This window comes from Sminthopsis crassicaudata, chromosome 4, assembly GCF_048593235.1.
Source record: "Sminthopsis crassicaudata isolate SCR6 chromosome 4, ASM4859323v1, whole genome shotgun sequence".
Lineage (NCBI taxonomy): Eukaryota > Metazoa > Chordata > Mammalia > Dasyuromorphia > Dasyuridae > Sminthopsis > Sminthopsis crassicaudata.
Window position 1 is genome coordinate 403,033,595 of NC_133620.1, and position 23,748 is coordinate 403,057,342.

Sequence of the window (23,748 nt, forward strand, 5' to 3'; positions counted from 1 at the left end):
GGACTGAGTGTGGTTCACAACATAGTATTTTCACCTTTTTATTGTTGTTTTCTTGATTTTTGTTTTCTTTCTCATTTTTTCCCTTTTTGATCTGATTTTTCTTGTGCAGCACAATAGTTGTGGCAATATGTACAGAAGAATTGCACATATTTAACGTATATTGGATTACTGGCTATCTAGGGGAGAGAATGGGGGGAAGGAAGGGAGAAAAATTTGGAACACAAGATTTTACAAGGGTGAATGTTGAAAATTATCTATGCCTATGTTTTGAAAACAAAAAGCTGTTATTAAAAAAGAAAGAAACAAGGCCTCTAATATGTGCATAAGAATCCCTATAGTCCACATACTGTTATTATTGTTGTCTTGTTTTTAATCATATATGACTCTCCATGGTTCCATTTTGGAGTTCTCTTGGCAAAGATCATTTCCTTCTCCAGCTCATTTTACAGATGAGGAAACTGGGGAAAACAGGGTTAAATGATTTACCTAGGATCACACAGTTAGTAAGTATCTGAGGTCAAATTTGAATTCAGTTCTCTCTGACTTCAGACCCAGCATTATATTTACTGTTCTACTCTCCACTTACTGACTTAGTTTTAAAATATGATATTTTATTTGCTTTATTGTATTTTAAATGTTTATTTTATTAAATATTTCCCAATGACATTTTAACGTGGCTCAGGCCACACAGGGAGTGTTGCAGGCCATCTGTGGCCCAGTATTTGCTACCTTTGTACTAGATGTCCTCCAAGGTTTCTTCCAAATCTAGATCTACAACCCTAAGTGGCAGAATTGGGATTCAAATGCAAGTCCTGACATTTTATAGCCAGTACTTTTTGTTCTGTTAGGGGAGAAATAGCTCCTCTTTGAGTTCATGGAGTAGATTACTGCTGCTGAGTAAACAAAGAAATTATAGAGGCTAAAAACCTAGGTTTTAGTATGCACATGGGTTCAAGACATAGAAAATAACTGCATCAAAGATTGGGATTCTAAGAAGCTTTTTATAGACAAAATAAGATCATAAAGAGAAATAATTTTTGACCTACAGCCATCTCGTACATTTTCTTAAGCCATAAATTTGAACAAACATTTAAATAGCATTATAACCTCACACCTCCCCTAAGAAAATCTAGTTAAACAGATTCTATAGGTAAACTAAGTCAGGTGCACAAAGTCTCAGAGCCCAAAAAAACCCTTCTTCAGAGCCAGAAGAATCCTTCCACAAATAGCTAAGTCACTATGGGAAACTCAAACTCCCCTTTGGCTTCTTATCTGAGGCATATCAAAAAGTCTTCTATTAATTTTATCATTTCGTAAGTCAAGATTTTAGCCAGGTGAGGCTAATATTCAGAGGAAGCAAGCTTCAGTTAACCAAATATTCCCAAACAAATGCATGATGAAACTGAATAAAAGGAAAATGAAAAATCATTATCACAGTATTTAACCACATTGCTTCTCCTTGCTATGAGCTCTTTATGTCATACTCTATGCCTTGATCAGAAGCACATCCCCATTGGTATGTCTTAATTTAGTCTACTTACCTTCACTATGAAATGGAAAATATAAAATTAAAAACTCATTAAGGAAAGGTAAATTTGGTTTCATTTATTAATCAAAAAAGGTAAGGATCTTCCATTATAGGAACCATGATTATCTTATTGATTTGAAATATGGAGAAAGAAAAATTAATGAATTTTCAAATTCTTCCCTTCTAATAGATTTCAATCAAATATCTGTTGACCAATCACTTTCCTTACATTCAACAGTATTTTTTTTTGCCTGAGGCACTTGGGATTAAGTGACTTGCCCAGGGTCACACAGCTAGGAAGTGTTAAATGTCTGAGACCAGATTTGAACTCAGGTCCTCCTGACTTCAGGACTGGTCCTCTATCTACTGCACCACGTAGCTGCCCCTTCCAACAGTATCTTTCACACTATCCTTTCATTTGAAGCTCGAGGAGCTAGTTGTTAGGACTATTGCATACTCTTGAAATCATAAATTTAGATTGAGAAGGGATCTTAAAGGTTCTAAATCAATCTCCTCATTTTATAGATGAGGAAACTAAGACCCAGAAACCAAGGGAGAAATGTCCACTACTTTGAAAAGATCAAAGTAATAAATGGCAGGTCAGGAATTCCTTAACCAGGACTCTCGGTCTCAATTATACCACTCTTCTCAGCCCCTTTAACTGAGGGAACAGCCTCACTCCTAATTGGCACATAGCAGTCACTGCTGTTTCCCAGCAATGTTCAGAAGTACTTCCAAGTTGGAAGTTCCATCTACAGCATGTACATGACCATTTTACTGGCATAGAGACATAGACCAAATTTTATAGCAACCATCTCCCAATTTTCATTCAGTTCTAAAATCCCCTGGCCAAGGGGAGCATTGTGGGAATGCCATAGCAACCCCCAAAAGAGAGGCAATTGTGTTATACCTTAATCATAACCCATGTCCCCAAAGAAGGTGTGAATCAATTTCTTGAAAACTGTGACAAGTTATAACCACACAAAAAACCCGGCTTCTAATCATGGAATCCCTAAGGAAAAATAGGCCTTGTTTTAGGGCAAACTTGACACTGAGATATCTACTAGATCCAAGGGAAGCAAAACCAGATGTACCACCATCCATCACCACACAAAGAAAAAAAGGTTATTAAACCTAGCTCCAGGGCATTTGCAAATATCCCATCTTACCCTGACACTTTGATTGATGGCTACCTCTTCTAATTAGATTCCCTTTGTCTCTCAAGATTCCCCAAGTGCTGACTGTAAGGCCCCAGCTTGGCCCTTTTGGATTTACAGCAGGAACTGGGCAGGGCGTTTTTTCTGAATGTCCACCATCTTGCCCCCTTCATCACCAGAGCCATCAATGGTCTACACTTACTTACTTTTCTCAAAAGGAAGCAGATGCGTTCAATGTTTCTCAGCCGTTCCCTCTGTGAAAGGACACACAAGAAAGAAAGGGAAGAGGGAGGTTAGAATTCTCCTGAAATACCACAGTTAGCATGTACCAGGGGGAAAGCCATTCCAACAAAGAGCACCCAGTAATGTTAGTGACTTGCCAACATCAGAACAGTAAATGACAAAGTCAGGATAAGAACCAGGTCCCCTGATGACCCACATCCAGCCCATATAATCATATGTCTGAATCATATTTCACCAAGCCCACCACCATAACTACATACACAGTAAGCACTTTTTTAAGATCAGTGGATCACATGGATCAAGTCGAGTTAACAAGCATTTATTAAGTATTTACTCTGTGTCAGGTACTTTGCTAAGCACGGAGGATAAAAATACAAACAAAAATAGATAATACCTGACCTCAAGGCGGCTACATTCTAATGGGAGAAGAGCTAAAAAGAGAGCCAACAAGCAGAGAAGGGGGTTGGGAAGGAAGGTACCCTAAACTTTTGTATGGTGGCAAAGTTGGGAGAGTAAAACATGGCAGCATATCTAGCTCACTCCTCAAAATGGAAGTTCTAGGAAGGATCCAGCAATAGGAGGGAAGAAAAACAAAACAAAACAAAACAAAACAAAACAAAACAAAACAAAACAAAACAAAACACAGGAGTGGAGGAAGAAGGAAGCTCAAGCATGATAGTAATGTCTAGAGAGTAATGAATGGCTGGACAGGGCCTTTCTTCAAAGTGGAGATTCCAGGACCACAGGCATTCTTTTCTGTTGTTTTTCCTAATAGTGAGTTTATTGCTTCATATATATCGCTTCAGAGGAAAATATCATGGAATCACAGGATGAGCTGGAAGGGAGTCCAGACTCTAACCCTGTTTTACAGATGAGGAAACTGAGGTCCAGAAAAGTTATCTGATTTGCCAAGGTCACATAGGGAAGAAGTGACAAAAGTAAGGTTTGAACTCAGATCCTTTAATGCCAAAGCCAGTTACTCCCTCCACTATACCATTCTGCCTCTTTCCTTCTGTGATCTTGAGCAAGTCGTTTGTATTTTATGAATAGTTTCCTCAAGTGAAAAATGAAGAGTTTAGAATAGATAAGATTTCTTAATGTAAAGTTCATGTGTCCAAGAAGAGATTTCAAATGACCCATAATTTAAAAACATATATATTATGAAAACTATATTTCAAAATAATTGATTTCATTTTGATATATTCATTTAAAAAATATTCTTCTAAGGAGTCCATAGGTTGTACTAGTTCTGCCAAAGGAGTCCCAAAACAAGATGAAGAATCCCTAGACAATAGCCCTTCCATATCTCAATCTCTGCCTAGAAACGAAGAAGTCTTCTGGAGAGCTCCAAGGCTTCCATCAGATTCCCCTGATCTCCATGACCTTCAGTATCAATGGAAGTCCCTCTCCATCCTTCTCCAAAGTGAAGAATCTAGGTCTGTCTCCCTGGTACCAAGTGCACACTTGGGAACTTAACTGCAGAGCCAACATCACCTGTCTCAGAAGCTTCCAAAGGCCTTCAGCTGCCCTGCCTTGGGGAATTTCCATCTGAATATCTCAGCAAATTAGAAAGAATAGAGTCAGCCAGAGCCAGACTTTAATGCAGAACAAGTTCCCCTGCCTCCTAGTTTTAGCCTTCCAAAGTAGGATGGGGAAAAAAATCAATCTACCCATTAAATTAAATACCAATAGTTTTCTTAGGTTCAGACTGAGTCCCTTAAGATATCATAATTTATCTCTAAAATGTGGCTCATGCATGATCAATCAAAGAGGCTCTGTGACAGAAGAGCAGACAACACAGATAATAATGCACTTCCTTTCATTTGGTGACCCTTTCATTTTCTTCTAGGGCTGTTTCATAATACTAGCTGCCATTTTGAGTATAGCCATGCTACTTACCATAGTAAGTTCCATTATGATGTGGCAGAAAGAGTTTTAGAGTCAATACCAGTAATCAAGAGACTCATGGCCAAATTATTTAATCTTTGTAAATGTTGGTTTCTTCCTCTATAAGGCAGAGGCAATATCTATAAGTAGATTTGCCTCCTAGGGTCATTGCAAGAAGCAAATGAGATAATGTGGGTAAAGTGTATTGTATACTTTGAAACCTATATAAATGTTAGATGGTTTTATATAAATGATTTGTTTTCCAAAAATTTGATTTTGAAGATTAAATCATAAATATAATAACATCTTTTCTTATCTCTTATACAAAGCAAACTGGCAACATCAGGACAATTTAGGAACATTCACAACAAAGAGAAAGACCTTTTTTAATTAAAAAATGTTTTAATTTAATTTAATTTTTTTCTTTCTCTCCTGCTTCTCTTTTCCAACTGAGAAAAAGAAAGGAGAAGGAAGAGGGGAAAAAGGAAGAGGAAAAAGAAGAGGAGGCAGCAAAAGAAAAAGAAAAAGAAGAGAAGGAAGAGGAGAGGAAAAAGAGAAAGAAGAAAGAAGAAAGAGGAAGAAGAAAGAAGAGAAAGAAAAAGTAACAAAAGGAAGAAAGAGGAGAAAGGTTTTTAAAAAGAAAAGAAAAAGAAATGCTTTCCTAGCATGGGGAGAAGAACACAAAAGATGGGGTCAAAAACCAGGGCATTCTTCCTTTCATACCTAAGAAGGCATCTATCTCAAGCTCTGCTTGGCAGAATCCGAGACTTAGTACTTCCTTAAACGCCTCTGAAATCAAGATAGCTTATCAACCTTCACTCAGAAGCACATCATACTTATTATACCACTTTATGGCAAAAATATAAATCTGATGTTACTAGTATTGTGTGATCCTGGTCAAATCACTTCCCCCTTACTCAGTCTAAATTTCCTCATCTTCCTCAAGAATCAAATTCAATTCCATAAAGTGCTATCCAAACTTTAAAACACTAAATAAAACATTAACTATTATTACTATTATTAATTTTGATTTTTGTTATTACTATTATTAATCATAAACACCCACATTTCAGTTACTACCCACTAATAGTAAGCTCAAATGAATTCTTTCAGGCCACCCAGATACCCTGCCCGTGTAGGCACCCCAGTAGCTTAGGAAAATTAATGAGCCTCCCACAAACACCCAACATGCCACCAGGGAGTAACATAAATACTGAGAAAATCCAGCTTCCTTTATTCTCATTACTCATTTATCTCTGAGGTGACTTTCCCAGGGACATCTGGGACCCCATTCATCCTTTCAGATGCTCTAGGCTACACAGTGACAAAGATACCTAAATAATAACTAAAGAACCCAGTGGAATTTTTGTTCCTGTCAGAAGGCTAAGTCAAGACCCAGTTTCAGTGTTATACAACCTCAACACACAGCACTTCCCAGCTTTTTTGTGTTCTCCAAAACTATGAATTCCCACTGGGCTAGAAGGGCTGCCTTCACAGGAAGTTGCCAGGATTTCACCAGACTTTCCCCTCTACTTTTGTTGCACAGGAGGGAACTACACTGATGATTTGGGCTAGCAGCTCATCATTCTTCACCACCTACACACACACACACACACACACACACAGGAGAAAGGGACAACTTAAGTGTATTGCTTCTTAATTCCAGCCCTGATAAAATTAGGATGACAAAGTTCAGACATGGACAGTCCATCTTGGAAATCAGCTTTCTTCAATAGAAGCCTCCTTTCTCTCCCTTCAGGGCACCACTATGAATCTAGCTCAGATACAGGTCTGCATTAGTGTTAAAGCGGAAACTCTCAGGGAAATGGAAAGCATCAGTGAAACCTTATCAACTCTGACAGACTTGGATGACAGAGCAAGAGAGAAAGATGAGAAATTGGTCGTGAGCAATATTTTTACTGAGCAAAAGGTCCACAGAGTATGTGGATGAAAGGGGACTGAGAAACATTGCCAAACTGCAACAGGAAGCTGATCTATAACATTTGGTTTGAAAGTAGTTTGGCTTTCTGTCATTGGTTCATAGAAGGATCTTAAAGTAATAGAGGAAGAGGAAGAGAAGAGGGGGAGAAAGAGGAAGAAGAAGAAGAAAAGGAAAGAGGGGAAGGAAAAGCAACAAGAGGAAAAAAGAGGAGATTTTTTTTTTCAAAAAGAAGAAAGGAAAAGAAAAGAAAATAAACTTTCCATAGCATGGGAAGAAGAATACAAAAAAATAAAGAGGGATATACTATGTGGGATTTTTTTTAATCTTTCCTCATAATCTTCCCCTTCTTTCCTAATTTCCCTATTACTGTCACATCATCATCATCATCATCATCCCAGTGCCAAACTGGAAAACTAGCTGCCATCCTTGACCTTTTCACTCTTTCTCATCCCCAAATCTGTTGCCAATGCTTATGGATTCTACTTTCACAACATCTTTCAAATATTCTCTTCCCCCTTCTTAACCTAGATGCTTTTTTGTTCTTATACTTTCCTCACTTCTTAATACAGTTTTCCTTAATGTTTCTCTCACAAAACACTCCTCCCTACTGGGAGCATCTTCACTGACTGTCTCCCCAAGACTTCACTATCTCTCTCCTTATCTCTGCCTTATAGGGATTCTGATTCCCTTTCAATCTCAGCTGAAATTCAACCTTCTGAAAGAAGCATTTTTTCATATCCCCTTTTAATGTTATTGCCTCCTCCCTGAGATCATTTCTTATTTATATCATCTTTGAATAGTACATTGTTGCATAGTACATTTTTCTACCCCATGCCCTGTGAGCTCCTGAAGCTTCCTGTTTTTTGTTTTTCTTTTATATCCCCATCATTGAGCACATTACCTGGCATGTAGTAGGTGCTTAATAAGTGCTTGTTGTCTTAGCTAGACTTGACCTTAAAAATCAGACTCTAACGCACTCATTTTACAAAAGAGGAAATGAGACAAAGACAACGAAACTATCTTATCTAACCGAACATAATTAATGGCAAACCAATTTTTTTAGAAACCAGACATGCAGATTCATGGCCCAGGACTCTTATCACTATCTCCCATTCCCCCAGCACAGGTTGATTCAATAGCCTGATGCAACATCTCCCATTTAAGCTCACCTAGTTCCTACTCACCGCATGAACAGGATTACACTGGTCTATGGGGCTCTTGAAATCTGTCCTTAATTCATCAAAGGCAATTATCTGAAAGGAAAAGAGGAGAATCAAATTGTCAATAGCAAATCTAAGTTACTTATTAAAGCAATATATAAAGAATCTTTTAGAGATAACTATCAGCAGTAAACTATAACACAGAGTAAACAGAATGAGAGACCTCATTACAAATCCCACCTCCACTTACTAGCTGTGTGACCATGAGCAAGGCCCTTCACCTTTCTGAGCCTCAGTTTCCCAATCTGTAAAGTAGAGATGCTGATAGCTATTATGATGTGATTATAGGGTTAGGTGATTATAGGATTATAGAATATAGGTGATGAAAGAGACCTAGACTAAGCCCTTCATTTTATAGATGAGGAAATTATGACCCAGAGAAAGGAAGTAATTTTTCCAAAGCCATGTAATAGAAATGGGCAAAGGAAGCTAAAGGAAAGCAGACATAGGAAGTAAAACAATATGTAGTCAATGCATATTGACATATGTCTATGTCTTTCCCTGTGAATATTTCACAGGAGTCATTGAGAAAAAAAAGCAAAATAGACTAATCTGCATTTCGCCTCCTGCTCCTTCTCTATCAAAAATAAGTAGTACTATGGGTCAAAGGCAACAGCAACAATTCTTGATAATCCAGACATTGGTTTATCTAACCCCAGATCATCAATAGTTGGCAAGACTGAATACTCTACTCATAGTCCTAAAGACCTTCAGGACATTGACAGACAATTTCCAAGAGAACAACACTCTCCTGGTTGAACAGCCCTCTACCTATGCCATGTCAGACAAAATGTGATGTGATATTCTCTAGGCTACTGAAGGAGCTAAGAATAGGCTTAAAGAAAATCAATCAACATGTATTTATTAAGTGTCAGACACTATGCTAAGGGCAAAAAATGTTCTATCACCCAGGAGAGTATACTCGAATGAGGAAAGCTTTGTTCCCAAATCCTCTTCCCAAGCCCTATTTATTTACTCTGAAAAAAAAATGACTTGTAATCACAAAGTAGTATTTGGACAGCAGGCTCCCTCTTGGGAGGCTGAGAAGCCAGAGAGCTGGAGAGATATTTTGGGGCCCTTTTATCCCAACAAAGTGTTATCCTGCTTCTCTATGAATTACTATAATCAGCTCATCCCCAGGAAAAGTGATGTAGAGGGTGGAAAGAAAACTGACCCCCTGCTATGTTCTCTCCTCCACTTCAAGGATAAGAAGCAAACTCTCCCCTCTTTAGCCCTATGCATATGGCAGACCTGCCAAAGTGAGGAAGCTACAATGTCTTGCATACTTTTCTATCTATACATGGCTAGAAAAGAAGCCCCAAAGATAATTTTTTGGAGAGGATTTATTTTCCTCTCAGTCCATCACATAAAAAACAGATAGCAACTTGTTTTTATCCCAGACATACACTCAGAAACACACACACACACACACACACACACACACACACACACACACACACATACACACACCAGCACAGGAAAAAAATCATGCTCAATATACTTTTTATCACATATCCTTCTGGCTCTCCAATTTATCTTTACCAATGTGATTGCCTTAAAAACTAAGCTCCATGATAACAATAATCAGTAGAATTTATTGGAAAAAAACTAGGGGTAGTAATTATTGATGTTAGGCAAAGTCAAACTTAAAAAAGATTCAATCAAGAGAATTTATATTGTATGTCACCCATATTAATATTGTTTTAGATATATGTATATATCTATATGTAAATATATGTAGATATGTATGTATATAAATACATATATATGTGTGTGTGTGTGTGTGTGTGTGTGTGTGTGTGTGTGTGTGTTTCACTGTAGTCTGCTTGGAAGTGGTAAGGGAGAAAAGAGGGGAAAAGAATAAAGTAAAAAATACACAGCAGAGAACAAAAGAAGAAGCAAAGAAAAGATGAACAGTTATGAATACAATGTTTTCTATTATTATATAGGCTTTCTTGAAGTGGAAATTTATTGTTACATATTTTGAATCCTCCCTGATATTCCGTTGGCATATGACAAAGTTTTTTTTTTTAAACTGGATTTTTTTGTTTGTTTTTCTTTCTTATTTTCATTTAAGTTTGAAATAAATAAAAATGAGCTATAATAATCTTCTAAGGACAGAAACTATATGGATATTTCTATTTGAGGCTATTTAACATAATACCATCTTTGGCGACGGTTTTTGTCCTTCTGATCTAAAGATGACCATGATATCAGGGAAACGGTGCCATGACATGCAAGTTAATTGGATTTAAGGGAGAGAGGGCTATATGCAAGGTCACCTGCCTCACTTTCCCCTTCAGAGCCATCTGGGTCAAGTGGCCAGATATAGATCAGGATGACTGGAGATGCCCCTGAATGCAGCTGGAGATCTTAGCCTTTGTAAGCTGTCTTTAACAGGTCTCAGTTTGACTAAGGCAGCACCCATACAGTCTTTAAAGGGAGGTAAGAAGTGAGGCAGAAAGTGGCCTCCTTTACCTAGTCAAAAAAAATGTCAGTAAGGAATGGAAAGATCCTCAGAGTTTCTGGTCAAAACAAAAACAATTGTTATTTACATTCACTCTGTGTCAATCAGAGCCCAAAAATGACTAAGTGGGGCTTAGTCTGGGACCTATTGCTGACCAAATCAATGACAACCATTTCCTTCCATATCCTTCTTTCCTTTCGTATCTTTCCTTGTTTCCTTTCATATACTTTCTTCCTTCTTTCTTTTTTCTTTTCCTCCTTTCTTCCTTCCATGTCCTTTATTCCTTTCTCCCATATCTTTCCTTCCCATATTCTTCTTTCCTTCCATGTCCTTCCTCCTCCTCTCCTCCTCCCCTCCTTCCTTCCTTCCTTCCTTCCTTCCCTTTTCTTCTCTCCATATGAGATATATTGTGAGTGCTCTGCCCAAAGGAATATAACTTTTTTTTTTGATCACTGAAACTTCCCAAAATTTCTTTCTAAAGGACCATGCTTTAAACCCAAATCACCATTAGTATAAAATCAAGTCAAGCTGGCTTGAAAGGCTGTGAGAGAGCAGGAGGAAGAAATCCCCCAAAAGTAGTGATTGCAGAGAATTGCACTCTACCTGGCAGCTCTGTAAAGGTGATGGTTCTTCTTGTACAAATGCCACCAAGAGCAGACTGCCCTGGCAATGGCAGCCGGTACTTGTTGCAGGTAGAGAGAAGCTGTGGGCCCTAGAGCCCATCTGTGAATCTGACAGTTTGCTGTCAGTACTACCCACCCCTCCAGGGCTCCTGACCTTGAGAATTGGACAGGACAGAGCCTGGGAATCAACTTGTGCTGATGGGCAGCATTCACAAAAAGGCACTTAGTAAAGGCTTTCTGTTGATGGTGATGACATTATACACAATGAGGACAAAAGCTTCTCAATTGGTCCCAATTGTTACTCTATGCTTAATACAAATTCACTGACGTGTCACGGTGGCTGTCTTCAAAATAGCATCTGAGGTCTAGTATTTGTTATTAGAGACCTAGATTCATGTACTGTCTCACACACATATTTATTGGCTGTGTGACCCTGGTCAAGTGGCTTAATCTTTCTGTCCCTTCTTTTCCTCATTTGTAAAGAACAGGGATTAAACTAGTTAGGCTCTGAAATTCCTTGCAGCTCCTTCCTCTATATCCTCTTCTTCCCCTAACTAGCTATGCATTTTTAGGTAATCACTCACCCTCTCTGGTACCCTATTTCTTTAAGAAAAAATGAGGGTTTATACTAGATAGTCTCCAAAGGCCCCTTTAATTTCGAAAAGTATAAGACTTTAACAAACAATTTCTTAAAATTAAGAAGAATCATCTGCAGCCTGTGGTTACATGAAGCTTTTTGAAGGAACTTATTTTCATACTTATCTTTTTATTATCAGTGATAGATAAAGGTAATAAAGAGGATGAGGATTTCCATGAGGCTGAGAATAAAGTTAATGTTATTGGTAGTGTAGGAACAGTTTATAAAACCCAGATAACATGGGCAGCTAGATTGTAGGGTGGATAATGCCCTGGGCCTGGAGACAAGATCCTTGGTTGTTCAAATCATACTTCAGATTATTACGTATTAATTCTATCAATAAATATATAATAACTAAATTCTACATATTAGTCTACATGTGATAAATATTTAGGATTAGGGTTAGAGTCAGGGTTATTTAGGGATAGAATCAGGAGTCGGGGTTGGACTTGATAGAGTGGGGAGTCGGGTTAGAGTCAGGAGGGGTGCATTTAGAGTCGGGAGAAGGGAAGCGTTTTGGATTAAGGTTGGAGTCGGAAGTCGGGAGGCGCCCATTTAAGGTTAGAGTCGGGAGGCATATTTCTACTTTATATGTGTGTGTGTGTGTGTATGTATGTATGTCACTAGGTGACATAATGGATAGAGTGCCAGTCCTGGAATTGAAAAGAATTGAGTTCAATAATCAAATCCCATACTAGATGCGTGATTACAGGAAAGTCACTTAACCTTGTTTGACTCAGTTTACTTATCTGCAAAATGAGCTAGAGAAATGGCAAATCATTTCAGTTACTCTGCCCAAGGAAAAGCCCAAATAAGGTCACGAAGAGTTGGACATGACCAAAAATAAGTGAACAATAACAACAAAATTATATATAAATAAACATATATGTGTATATATGTATATATACATGTAAGTATATGTGTATTCACAAACATATATAATGCTTTGAAAACTTTAAATGCTAGTTACTATTATCATCATTATCATTATTATAAAGTGACTGCTTTCAAGGAGTTTATAGTTTGAGTATTAAATATTAAGAGTTATGACATGATATGACATGATAAATTCATCAGAATTCTAAAAGTGCTATGTGAAGACTAAGGGAGAAAATCATTAGGACTAGTAGTCTCATAACTTCTGCTGATGGTTCTGATGAAAATAATAGTGATAATGATGAACTGAGGGACAATATGGGTGCATTAAATGCCATTTTAGGCACTTTGCTTAGACCTGGAGATTATTATCAGGAATTTAACAGAGTTTTGGCATATCGTACTCTACTATAGAGTACCCAATAGTTCTTAATATATCATTTCATAAAAAGTTAGAAGAATATTCCAGTGGCCTTCAGAGATTATAATATAGTTGCGTTTCTTCTAGTGTCAAGAAGTAACTATATGTGCACAAAAGGTCCCCTTGCTAGGGGAAAAGTTGAAAAGGCTAGCAGTGCCTCTAATTTCTGTTTTATCAAGGAGAATGAAGTTTTCCTTAATAGATTAAAAGAAATGCTTTGAGGTAGAAACAAAAAAAAAATTGAATCTGAAAAGGCAAAGGAAAACCTTTGCCTAAGCCTGTCTTCACTCTCTCAGGAAGCTAGAATGAAAAAAAGGGGAAGAAGGCTGACTGAAACTTGGGAAATGTGCTTAGCAGGGTCTACAGGAATCTCTTCCTTTAGCAATTGTCCTTCCTTGAAAGCAAGTACCTAAACTGGAAGGGATTGGTTCTAACAACCTTTCCCTTTGAAGATCCCAAGACTCTTGGAGAAGCCCCAAGATGAGTTGGGTAACCAGATCCAGATGCTGCAGAGAAAAGTGAGAAATGAAAAGACAAAAAGTACCAAAATGTAGAATGCCAAATCCCCAAAAGACTCAGTAGAAGGTGCTAATCAAATAGCCAGTATATTGTGCCCAAGTACTGGAGAATGGAAAGTGAAAGAGGGAAAACTATGTGGACCCATCTACCCAATCTGGCAAAATTGGAAACTATAGCTTCCTTGAAGTGACCCAACCAAGAGAAGGTTTCCATAGCTGCCTGGGTAGAACTTTGTGTGGAGATTGAAAGATGTGGGTGTCCAATAAAAAAAGCATAAAATTTTGGAAACTCAGAAAGCATTCTGGCATCAATTTATAAAAGACTTGAACTATTGTTGAAGGACACAGAAATAGCCATGAATCATCCTATCATATATCAACTGGAAGGTGTGTTGCTCCCCCCATAAAAGTTGACATCATAAGCAAATTTAAAGAGAAAGAAAGAAATTATCTTTCAGATCTATGGATAGGAGATATCCCAAATGAGGAATAGAGCAGATAGAGAAAATAAAATGGACAAATTTGATTTTTATCAAATTTGAAAGATTTTATACAAACAAAACTAATGTAGTTAAATTGAGAAAGTTTCATTGGTAAAGGTTTCACATCTAAGAAATGTAAGAAACCAATTCAAATTTATAAGACTAAAATCTATTCCCCAATACAGAAATAGTTTTTAAAAAACTGAAGAGGCAGTTTAAAAAAAAAAAAAAGAAATTCAAGCTATCAATAACAATATAAAAAAAATGGTTCCAAAATCACTAATAATTAGAGGAATGAAAATTAAAGCAGTTCTAAGATTTTAACTCATTCTATCAGATTGGTAAAGATAACAAAAGAGGAAAATGGCCAAAAGTGGAAGGAGGGCCTTCAAGAAAATAGGTACATTAAACTACTATTGGTAGAACTTTTGAATCCGTCTAGCCATTCTGAAAAGTTGAAACAAGGTCTAGGCCTCTACTCCCACAATGATCAAAGAAAGAGGAAATGTCAAAAAATATTTACAGGTGTCCTTTTTGTTGTAGCAAAGAACTGGAAACTAAGGAAGACTTCATCTACTGGGAAGTATGGATATACAAATTATAGTAAATGAATACAATGGAATATTATTGTACCATAGGAAATAACAAAATGGACAGTTTCAAAGAAAACTAGCAAGACATCTAAGAAATGATGTAAAATGAAGTAAGCAGGACTAGGAGAACAATTATATTACAAAGAAGAACAATTTTTGAAGATTTTAGAATTCTGAATGCAATGATAAATCAGGATTCTAAAGAATTAAAGACAAAACATGAAATCTGTTTCCTGTCAGAGAGGTAATGGACTTAAAATGCAGAAAGACATACATTTTTAGGGGTCTTATTTTTATTTTTTTTAATTTACTGGTCAGTTGTGGGAAGGGAAAATGAGAAGGAAAGAATCAATGTGTACAAATAAGTAAATATATATATATACATTAATGAGTAAATGAATGAGTGGAAAATTTTATGAGATGACACAAATATAAATTACTTCATTGAAGATGAAAAAAAGGTTTTAAAGGGGCTGATATGGCTACATAAGGAACTCACAAAACAATTTTTGGATTGGATTTTTTGAAAGTAATGAACAGAAGATAAAGATGAGAACAGGTAATTAAACACAAATGAATGGAAATTTTCTAAAAAAATAACTTCAGAAGCACAAAAGTTCAAAATGAGGTAGAGGTAACAATGAATACTAAAGACAACAAAAGGGATTTTTTGGAAGCTTGAGAAGATTTTTAAAAAGCAATCACATTCCTGCTTGAGATAGGTGGGATGATACTGAATGAGAAGGCAGACCTATTATTTTGTTGATTTGTTTCTGTTTTCTTTATCAACATCCAATTGAGTCATAGAATTGACCATGACTTCTACTAAGTCCTGGTAGATCCTACTAACAAAGAAGGACTTCAAATATGGTTACAGTAATGAATTGTACATCTGTCATCTGAGGAGCAGTCAGCCAAGTATAGAGGGGCTAGATGAGCAGGCTCACAGTTTGGTGAATTGTTCAGACTTAGTTAACTTTCAAAGACCATCCAAGCCATTGAATTCTGTTTTGGTGGAGTGCCCGCAGTAACACAGTCATTTTGCTCTGCACTTAATTCCTTTGTACATTTTGATGCCCTCTCTCTCAATAGGATACAAGCCACCTAAGGGCAAAGATTATTTTTGTTTGTTTCATCTCTGTATCCCGAATGCCTAGTACAGTGTTTTGGGACTTGATAAAAACTTACTAAAAACTTGGTGTTTGGCCATGGGAGTAATAACAACATCTACCTCCCAGGGTTGTTATGAGGATTAAAGAAGATAATATTTGCAAAGCTCTTAGCACAGTATCTGGCACAGAGTAAACACTATACAAATGTTAGTTAAGTGATACAGTAGATAGAGTGGTGGGACTGAAGTCAGGAAGATTCATCTCCCTGAGTTTAAATCTGGCTTCAGACATTTGTTAGCTGTGTGAGCCTGGGCAAGTCACTTAACCTTATTTGCCTCAGTTTCCTCATCTATAAAATGAGCTAGAGAAAAAAAAATGGCAAACCAGTCCAGTATTTCTTCCAAGAAAACCCAAATGAGTCACAAAGAATTAACCACGACTGAAAAGCAACTTTAAAATATTGAATGAATGAGTGAATGAAAAGAATCTTCTCTGGGCTAAATATCATCAATTCCTTCAAAGAATCCTCTTAAGAATGAGCTTAAGATCTCTCACCATCCTGGTTACTTCAACACTTTCCAAATGATCAGTTCTCTTCCAAAAAGCAGGTTGGATTGAACTAGAGGAATTACGTGATGTTTCCAATTAACTCCAAATGTTTTTTTCTAAAACAAAAGTCTATCTTCTTAATATCAGCATGTTTTTGATAAGCTATGAACCACCGTCTCTGAAGAATTAAAAATGGAAGTCACTCATAACAAGCACGCAGTGGACAAGAAGAGATCGGTATATTGCCAATGAAAAACATTACATAATACCAGAAGAAAAAAGCAAAAAATATACCCTGTTAAGAAGGAATAATCCACGTGGAGCTGTCTCATGGATTGATAGGTCTCTAACTTCCCCTCTAAATTCCTCTCCCGTCCCCCATTCAGGTCTTAAAGAGTAAGAATATTCAGGTTGCTCATAGTCTGAACCTAGACAAAAACTGGTCACCACAACTAAATATATACTTACCCAGTTTTTCTACCTATTCCCATATTCAAGAGGAGTTATACTTTGACTGTTGCATCAACAGGTGTTTATTATTGGGATTTTTTTTTTCTTTTTAGGAACGGTGTGGAAATTGGGTGAGGGATCCAAGAAAAACCAAAACTTTCTGTCTATCTGGAATAAAGCAGGGGAAATGCCCCTGAGCAGATTCTCAGAATTGGCTCATTCTTATAGTACACTAGGAGGTATGTCCTAACCTTGCCAGGTTCTTACATGTCTGACGCACTATCATCATAGTCATTGATCCTCTGCCTTTAAACCTTAAACGCTCAAATAGGGATACTGGAGATAATTCATTAAAAGATCAGAGACAGCTTCCTTTGATCTCTGTATGTCCAGCACCTATCACAGTGGCTGCTGTGTATTCAAGTGGTTCAGTGATGTCACAGATAATTGGATCTAGGGCAGATGGTCCTCCAGTTTTTTATCTTGTACCCTTTCTATGAGACTTTAAGCCTCAAAAAAATCAAATTTTTATCAGGGACTATTTCAAAGGGGGTTGCATTATGCCTTGAAAACCTCAACTTGACTATATGTTTTTGACAACTGGATGGTGCCGTACATAGAATATCAAGCCTGGAGTCAGAAAGACTCATCTCCCTGAATTCAAAACCGGCCACAACAATGAAAAAAGCTCCCTCCAGTGATCCATACCTCACCTTCCGGTATAACATGTCCTCCCATAAATTCATCATATGGAGCTAGCCTAACATGCTGGTGGCCTTTTGATTTTTCCTGACATCACAAAGTAACAAAGAATTCTCAGACTGCCTCCCTTTTCAACCTCCTTCCTCACCATACAACTGGTCCATCTTCTTTTTCAAACATTCTCTTTATTCCAGTGCTTCAATCTTTCTCATCTGTTAACCAATCCAACCTGCTGACATCCTCATGTAGCTCAACATCATTCTCTAGGAACCGTATTATCTATTCTTCAGAGACTCTCATATGGTATGTTTCATGGTCATCCAACAAAGCTTCCAAGGCTGCTGATTAGTGATTATCCTAACTGCAGAGCAAGGACCTAACAGGCCTTTCTTGTGGCTATGAATCATGCTTAGCAAGTATGCTCCATGGGAGTTGCTCCGAGTGCTTTGAGCACCCAGGTCTTTAAACTTAGGTGGCAAGTGTGGAAGAAGTTTGCAGAGACCTATGGACAGAGCCACTTGGGAGGGAAATGAGTCGGCTGTAAAGAGGAGGTTTTTTACCATCGGGAAGTTGATTCAGAGATATACTGGGCCATTTTTTTTCACTTCATCAAACCTCTGTGGGAGACAGGAGGGAGGTGTGACTGCATAAGACAGATATTGCTCATTTCTTTTCCTGGTTTCCCCTCTGAAATTTCTGGTAGCTGACTGCTAATATAACTGAAGACACTGATTATAGGCACTTTGCACCATTTGGATGATGATAAGTTTCAGCTGCTGCACGTAAAGCACAGACTAAGAAAGGTACTAAAGATAGGAAGGCAGTGATAATAATGAGAGATGGAAGGAAGTTAAGGTAAAACTAGGAATCAGGTCCTCCAATTTCTAACCTTGTGTTCTTTCTATGAGATTTTTAATCCCAGAATCATGAAAATTTATCAGGCACTTATTTGAAGGTGGTGGTGGACTAGATCTTGAAGATTTCAACTTGGAGCCTATATTTGAAGGTCTATCTCTAATATATGTTTTTGAACAACTAGGTGGTGCAATAGAGTATGGGCCTGAAGTTAGGAAAACTCATCTTTCTGAGTTCAAATTGGTCTCCAATACTTACCAGCTCCAACAATTTACAATCTGGGAAAGTCACTTAAACCTGTTTGTCTCCCCTTCCTCCTCTGTAAAATGAGCTGGAGAAGGAAATGGCCAAACACTTTAGTATCTTAACCAAATGAAGTCACAAAGGGTCAGACATGACCAAACCAAGTGAGAGTTTCTGTTTTTACCTAGATGTGTGTGTGTATGAACATGTATTGATATGGCTATGTTACAGGCAGGATAGTGTAATACAGCACCAGCCTCAGAGTCAAGAAGATCCTATTTTAATTCTTTCTTTTGAAACATACTGGATTGTGAAACTGAACAGGTCCATAAACTTCTCAGTCCCAGGATTTTTTAGACCTATAAATTGTATAACAGTTGACAATATGCATTGACAATCAATCAATAAGCACCTACTATGAGCCAGGCATTGTGCCAAATGCTAAGGACACAAAGAAATACAAAAGACAGTCTCTCACCTCGAGGAGCTCACAATAGAATCAGAAATGACAATATATAAGTATGCTATATATAGGATAAATAGGAAATTATTGACAGAGAGAAGACAGAATCAAAAGGGATGGGGAAAAGCTTCCTGAGAGATGAGAATTTATCTGTGACTTGCAGGCAGTCAAGGAAACAAGAAAGCAGAGACGAGGAGGGAGAAAATATCTTTGCCAGGAGTTTACAATACCAAGGAAAACACAGATTCGTGCAAAGAGAAAAAAGCCAAAATGTAGACCTAAACAAGACTGAATCCCTTCTCCACCCCATGGTGAGCTAAGGGGGATGGCAGAGGGCTGGGGAGTGTGGGGAATTAACATATGCCAGGATCCAAATGACCAGGATCCAGCTGGAATTCAGAGACATGTCAGACTGTATTTGGTAAGATTACTACAGTATGACAGGCCTGGCAGGGTACCATTCTGATATAATTCTCTGCTTGGGGTGTGTCTGAATTGATATTTCAGACAATTAGAAACTGGCATGAATCTTGAGTACCTGTCAACATGCTCAGCTTAGAAAGGAGGCTGACTTTTTAAAAGCCTCCAAGTCAAAGGGATTTTTTAAATTAATATTAACTTTATTTCATAAAATCTGTTTTCCACTTGTGCCCCACATATACCCCCTGGATCATACACTAGACTTCAGATTGAGAGAACTAGAATCCCACCTTTCTACAGGCAATGTCATCTGGAATAGCCTTTGTACTTGAGCCTGGGAGAGTATGGCCTGATTTTTTTGTATGTGCATTTTGGTGTGACTTGATCTTAGGATGGGGCCTTTCCCTGGTTCCCAGTGCACTATGCATGCTGTTATCCCATTTAGAATACAAGGTCCTTGGGGGCTGAGAATATCTCACTTTTTATATCTTTTTTTTCTGTTTTATAACTCATTTTTGTATTTGTATCTCTCTAGCACCATGTTTGACATATAATATGACCTTTTTCATTTGTTATCCCTCTGGGTATCCCTTATGGAGGGATAACCCTTTAATCACACCCCATGTTTCTCCTCAATCAAATTCAATCAATTTTTAATAAGCATCTGTACACTAGATGGTTAGATAGAGGGGATACAGAATTTAAATATGGCCTCAGACACTTTCTTACTGTGTGATTCCTGGCAACTCACTTAACCTTCTTTGTCTCAGTTTCCTCATTTGTAAAATGAGCTGGAGAAGGAAATAGCAACCTTCTCCAGAACCTCTGCCAAGAAAACCTCAAATGGGGTCATGAAGCCTTGGACAGGACCCAGGTGAGTGAAGAATAATAAATTATACACAAGAATTGTACTAATGACAATACAGATACTGCCATCCTCAAAAGGTTACTTAGAATGTTCTAATTTCTTCTTAGCTTTATAGAAAATATGAAATACAGGAGAAAGGGAAAGAGGAAGGGGGGAAAGTCTGTAGAAAAGACCACCAGCAACAAAAAGGGTTTGGAGCTCCTTCTTCCTCCTCCCCTCCCTGTCTTTAGGAACAAGACTATCCTGCATTATGCCTGGTATACTTCTCCATGTACCCTATAACCTGGCCACTTTAGTAAAAGCTTGAGCAGACAGAATATCCAGACTCAAAGGGGAAAAGTCAGAAAATGAGCCAAATATAGCCTGCTGAGCAAAGAACACAGCTGAAGAGACTTAGGAAGAGCCCAAAGAGCACAGAGTGACTGTCCCATTAGAAAACTGAGTTTAACAGCTAACTTTGCTATTTGTTGGCTGTGTCACTCTAAAGAAGTCCTTCCCCCATTTCTGTGCCTCAGTTCCATCATTTGTGAAAATGAGGTGGTTGATGTGGATGACTCTAAGGTGCCTTCCAGCTGTAACTCCTATGATCAAACCCGTACAGCTGGCAAAGACTTAAATAGAAGGGATGTATAGAAGGAGGCTGAGGATTAGCAGGGGACAGGAAGAGACAGCTCCCCTGATACTGAATTCCTCGACCTGAACGATGAGTACAAATTGGGGAAACATAGGGTGCCTTGGCTTATTTGCCCATTGACTGTGCTCGATACTTGCAGACGCAGCTGGTCCTGACACCCCTTCCCTGTTCCCCTTCTACTTAACATAAAATAAAGATGCCCCTAAGGCAATGACTTCTGGGAGTGGAGCCAACTCACAGGAGACCAGGCAGGCTGCAGGGCACCAGATAATTTGCTCCTCCTGGCACTGTCAGTTGTGCCCCACCTAGCAGCCACCTCTGTCACATCATCCTCAACCTGCTGTGAAGTGGGATATACAAAAAGAGCAAGGTAGTCCTGAGTAGTCTTGAGTAATTGCACCAAGGAGCAAAACAGAACAGAGCCATTTAACAAATACTTCCAAATACTCTGCTTTTCCCCTTCTGCCTCCGACATCTGTTTCTGAGCAAAAACATAAAATAAAATAAAGGACAAACAGGGCTAGGGGTATAGTTGGATGCTTGATTTATTTGCTATAATCAGATGTTCATCAGGAAGTCCTAAATTTGGTTGAGATATCTTGGTGGTCCTTATCAACATATATATTCATTCATCATTGATTTACTCATTTGATAAATACTTATTAACCAACCATTATGTATAAAGCATTGTCCAGGGCACTGAGGATGTCAGGATGGAAAACTATATTGTCCCTACCCTCTCTGTGCTTACACTATAGAAAAGGATAGTATATCATTTCCAGCTGGAGAAGGAGGGCCATGGGTGGGGAGAAGTGGTAGGAACAACTTACTGGCAGTGAATACAATTATTTGATTTATTCTTTCTTGTTTTCTTACTTCTCTCATACTTGAGATGTATCCTTCTAGGAAGGAGAATCATAGTGACTTGGAAAGAAGAAAAAAGGAGAGAAAGGAAGGTAAAGGGAAGGAAGAAGAGAAATGGGTAATGGAATTCCCAAGGGAATGGGAGTGGTGGAGAAGTGAAGGAAGGGATGGGAAAAGAGAAGAATCAAGAAATGCTAACTGTAAGTAGTAGGACTGAAATTTAAGACTGAAACTTCCAGGGAAGGGTAAGTAGACTGAGTGGAAATGTGTAAATATATTGCAAATTACTGTATAATCATGTTTACTCCTCCTCAATATTCCCTAGACTTGGATGAAGACTCCCCCCCAAAAAAAATGGAGACTATTCAATGGGCTAGTTGGTCTTTCAAGATCTTTCTCATTATTTTTTCCCAAGTCAAAATGAATTGTTCCAACAGCAACCTGCTTCAATATTCCAATACTCATATCCGGATATGAAGCCAACCACAGCTAAAAATGCATATACACAGTGCCATGTATGTAATTCTAATAAGCAAATATGACTCCAAAGAAAAAATGAGAAAGAATCCACCTCAGTCCCTCCATTGCAGAAGTTAGGAACTACAGATGTGGAATATTTCATATGTTGTAAGATATGGCCAATAGATTGATTGGTTTTGCTGGTCTCTTTTTTCTTTCTTTTTTAAAATTTCTGTTAGCAGGAAGACTTAACAGGAAGAAAAGGGTAGACAGAAATTAATGTGAGTGAAAACAAAAAGGGACATTAAAATAGAGACTTTGCTTTAAAAAGTCTTAGGAAGTAGAGACCCATCTCTCCAAATCCATAATTATAATTCATTCATTAAAGTAGTAAACCCCCCAAAAAACAATAATAAACCATAATAGAATAAAAATTGGCATGGAAGAAACAGTTAAGACCAGGGCAAAGGGGCCATCCCAGGGTTAGAAATGTTATTGTTCAGTCATTTTAAATGTGACTGACTCTTCATGACCTATTTATGATTTTCTTAGCCAAGATACTGGAGTGATTTGCCATCTCCTTCTCCAGCTCATTTTACAGTTGAGAAAATCAGAAATGATTTTAGAGACAAAAAAAATCCAGTGTCACACAGCTAGTAAGAGTCTAAGGCCGGATTTGATCTGCAGTCTCCTAACTTTAAGAGCAGCACTCTCTCTACTGCACTACCTAGCATTCAGGGAGAGAAATAGTTGATCGCATATAACCATTCAATATCATTGTACCAGTTTACCGTTTCAAAAGGAAGGCACACTTGCACAAGGAAGAGCTCACTGGCTCAAAATGAGGAGACCTGACTTCTAGTCTTAGGTCTTCCATTAATTAGCTCAGTAGGAGAAATTGGGCAAATCACTTAACTCCTCCAATCCTCCATTTTACAGTTTCCTTAGTGTCACAGGATTGTTGTGATATATTTCACAAACTTAAAAAAAAAAAAAAAAACACTTAAGAAATGTAAGCCACACATTATTATAAATTCTCTGCCATCTTCAGCATTCTACATGAAGTATGCAAGGTTTATGGAAACCTATAGGCCCCAAAGTGCTGAGTCTCAAATTCAGAATTTTCTGTCAGAGTTGTCCTGTGGGGCTTTGTTTCTAACTTGCAATATGGCATTGAAGAAGCTATTTTAACTGCGCCTCATGGTTCTCATCTAGAAACGAAAAATAAAAATAATGATTTCTATCAGTGAACAATGCTGCAAAGTGTCAAAGAAGATGGATTTTTTTAAAAATATCTATAAATCTTTTATTTATTTTAAATTTAAATACAAAATAATAAAAGGCAAAAAAAACTGCCATGTGCAAAGCAGAGCATAAGAGAGGATTCAAAACATAAAGCAATTAATTTCCATTTCAAGTAACTCTATATAATAAATACCACATATTGTGTTCAAAACTATCCATCTTTTTTTTTTTGCTTTCTTGTAGGTTTTCTTTTGTACTCTACTGTGCATTTTTACTTTATTTTCCCTCAT

At 37.7% G+C, this 23,748-nt stretch overlaps 1 protein-coding gene across 1 annotated transcript in view; it reads right to left on the reverse strand.

Moving 5' to 3' along the window:
* The window catches only part of CNIH3 (cornichon family AMPA receptor auxiliary protein 3), a 173,943-nt gene that overhangs the window by 87,427 nt on the left and 62,768 nt on the right, over positions 1-23,748 (reverse strand). The window contains exons 2-3 of the mRNA XM_074262634.1: positions 7,942-8,010; positions 2,892-2,939 (exon numbers count right to left, since the gene is read on the reverse strand). Coding sequence (XP_074118735.1) covers positions 2,892-2,939; positions 7,942-8,010 — 117 coding nt within the window. The remainder of the gene's footprint in view (positions 1-2,891; positions 2,940-7,941; positions 8,011-23,748) is intronic.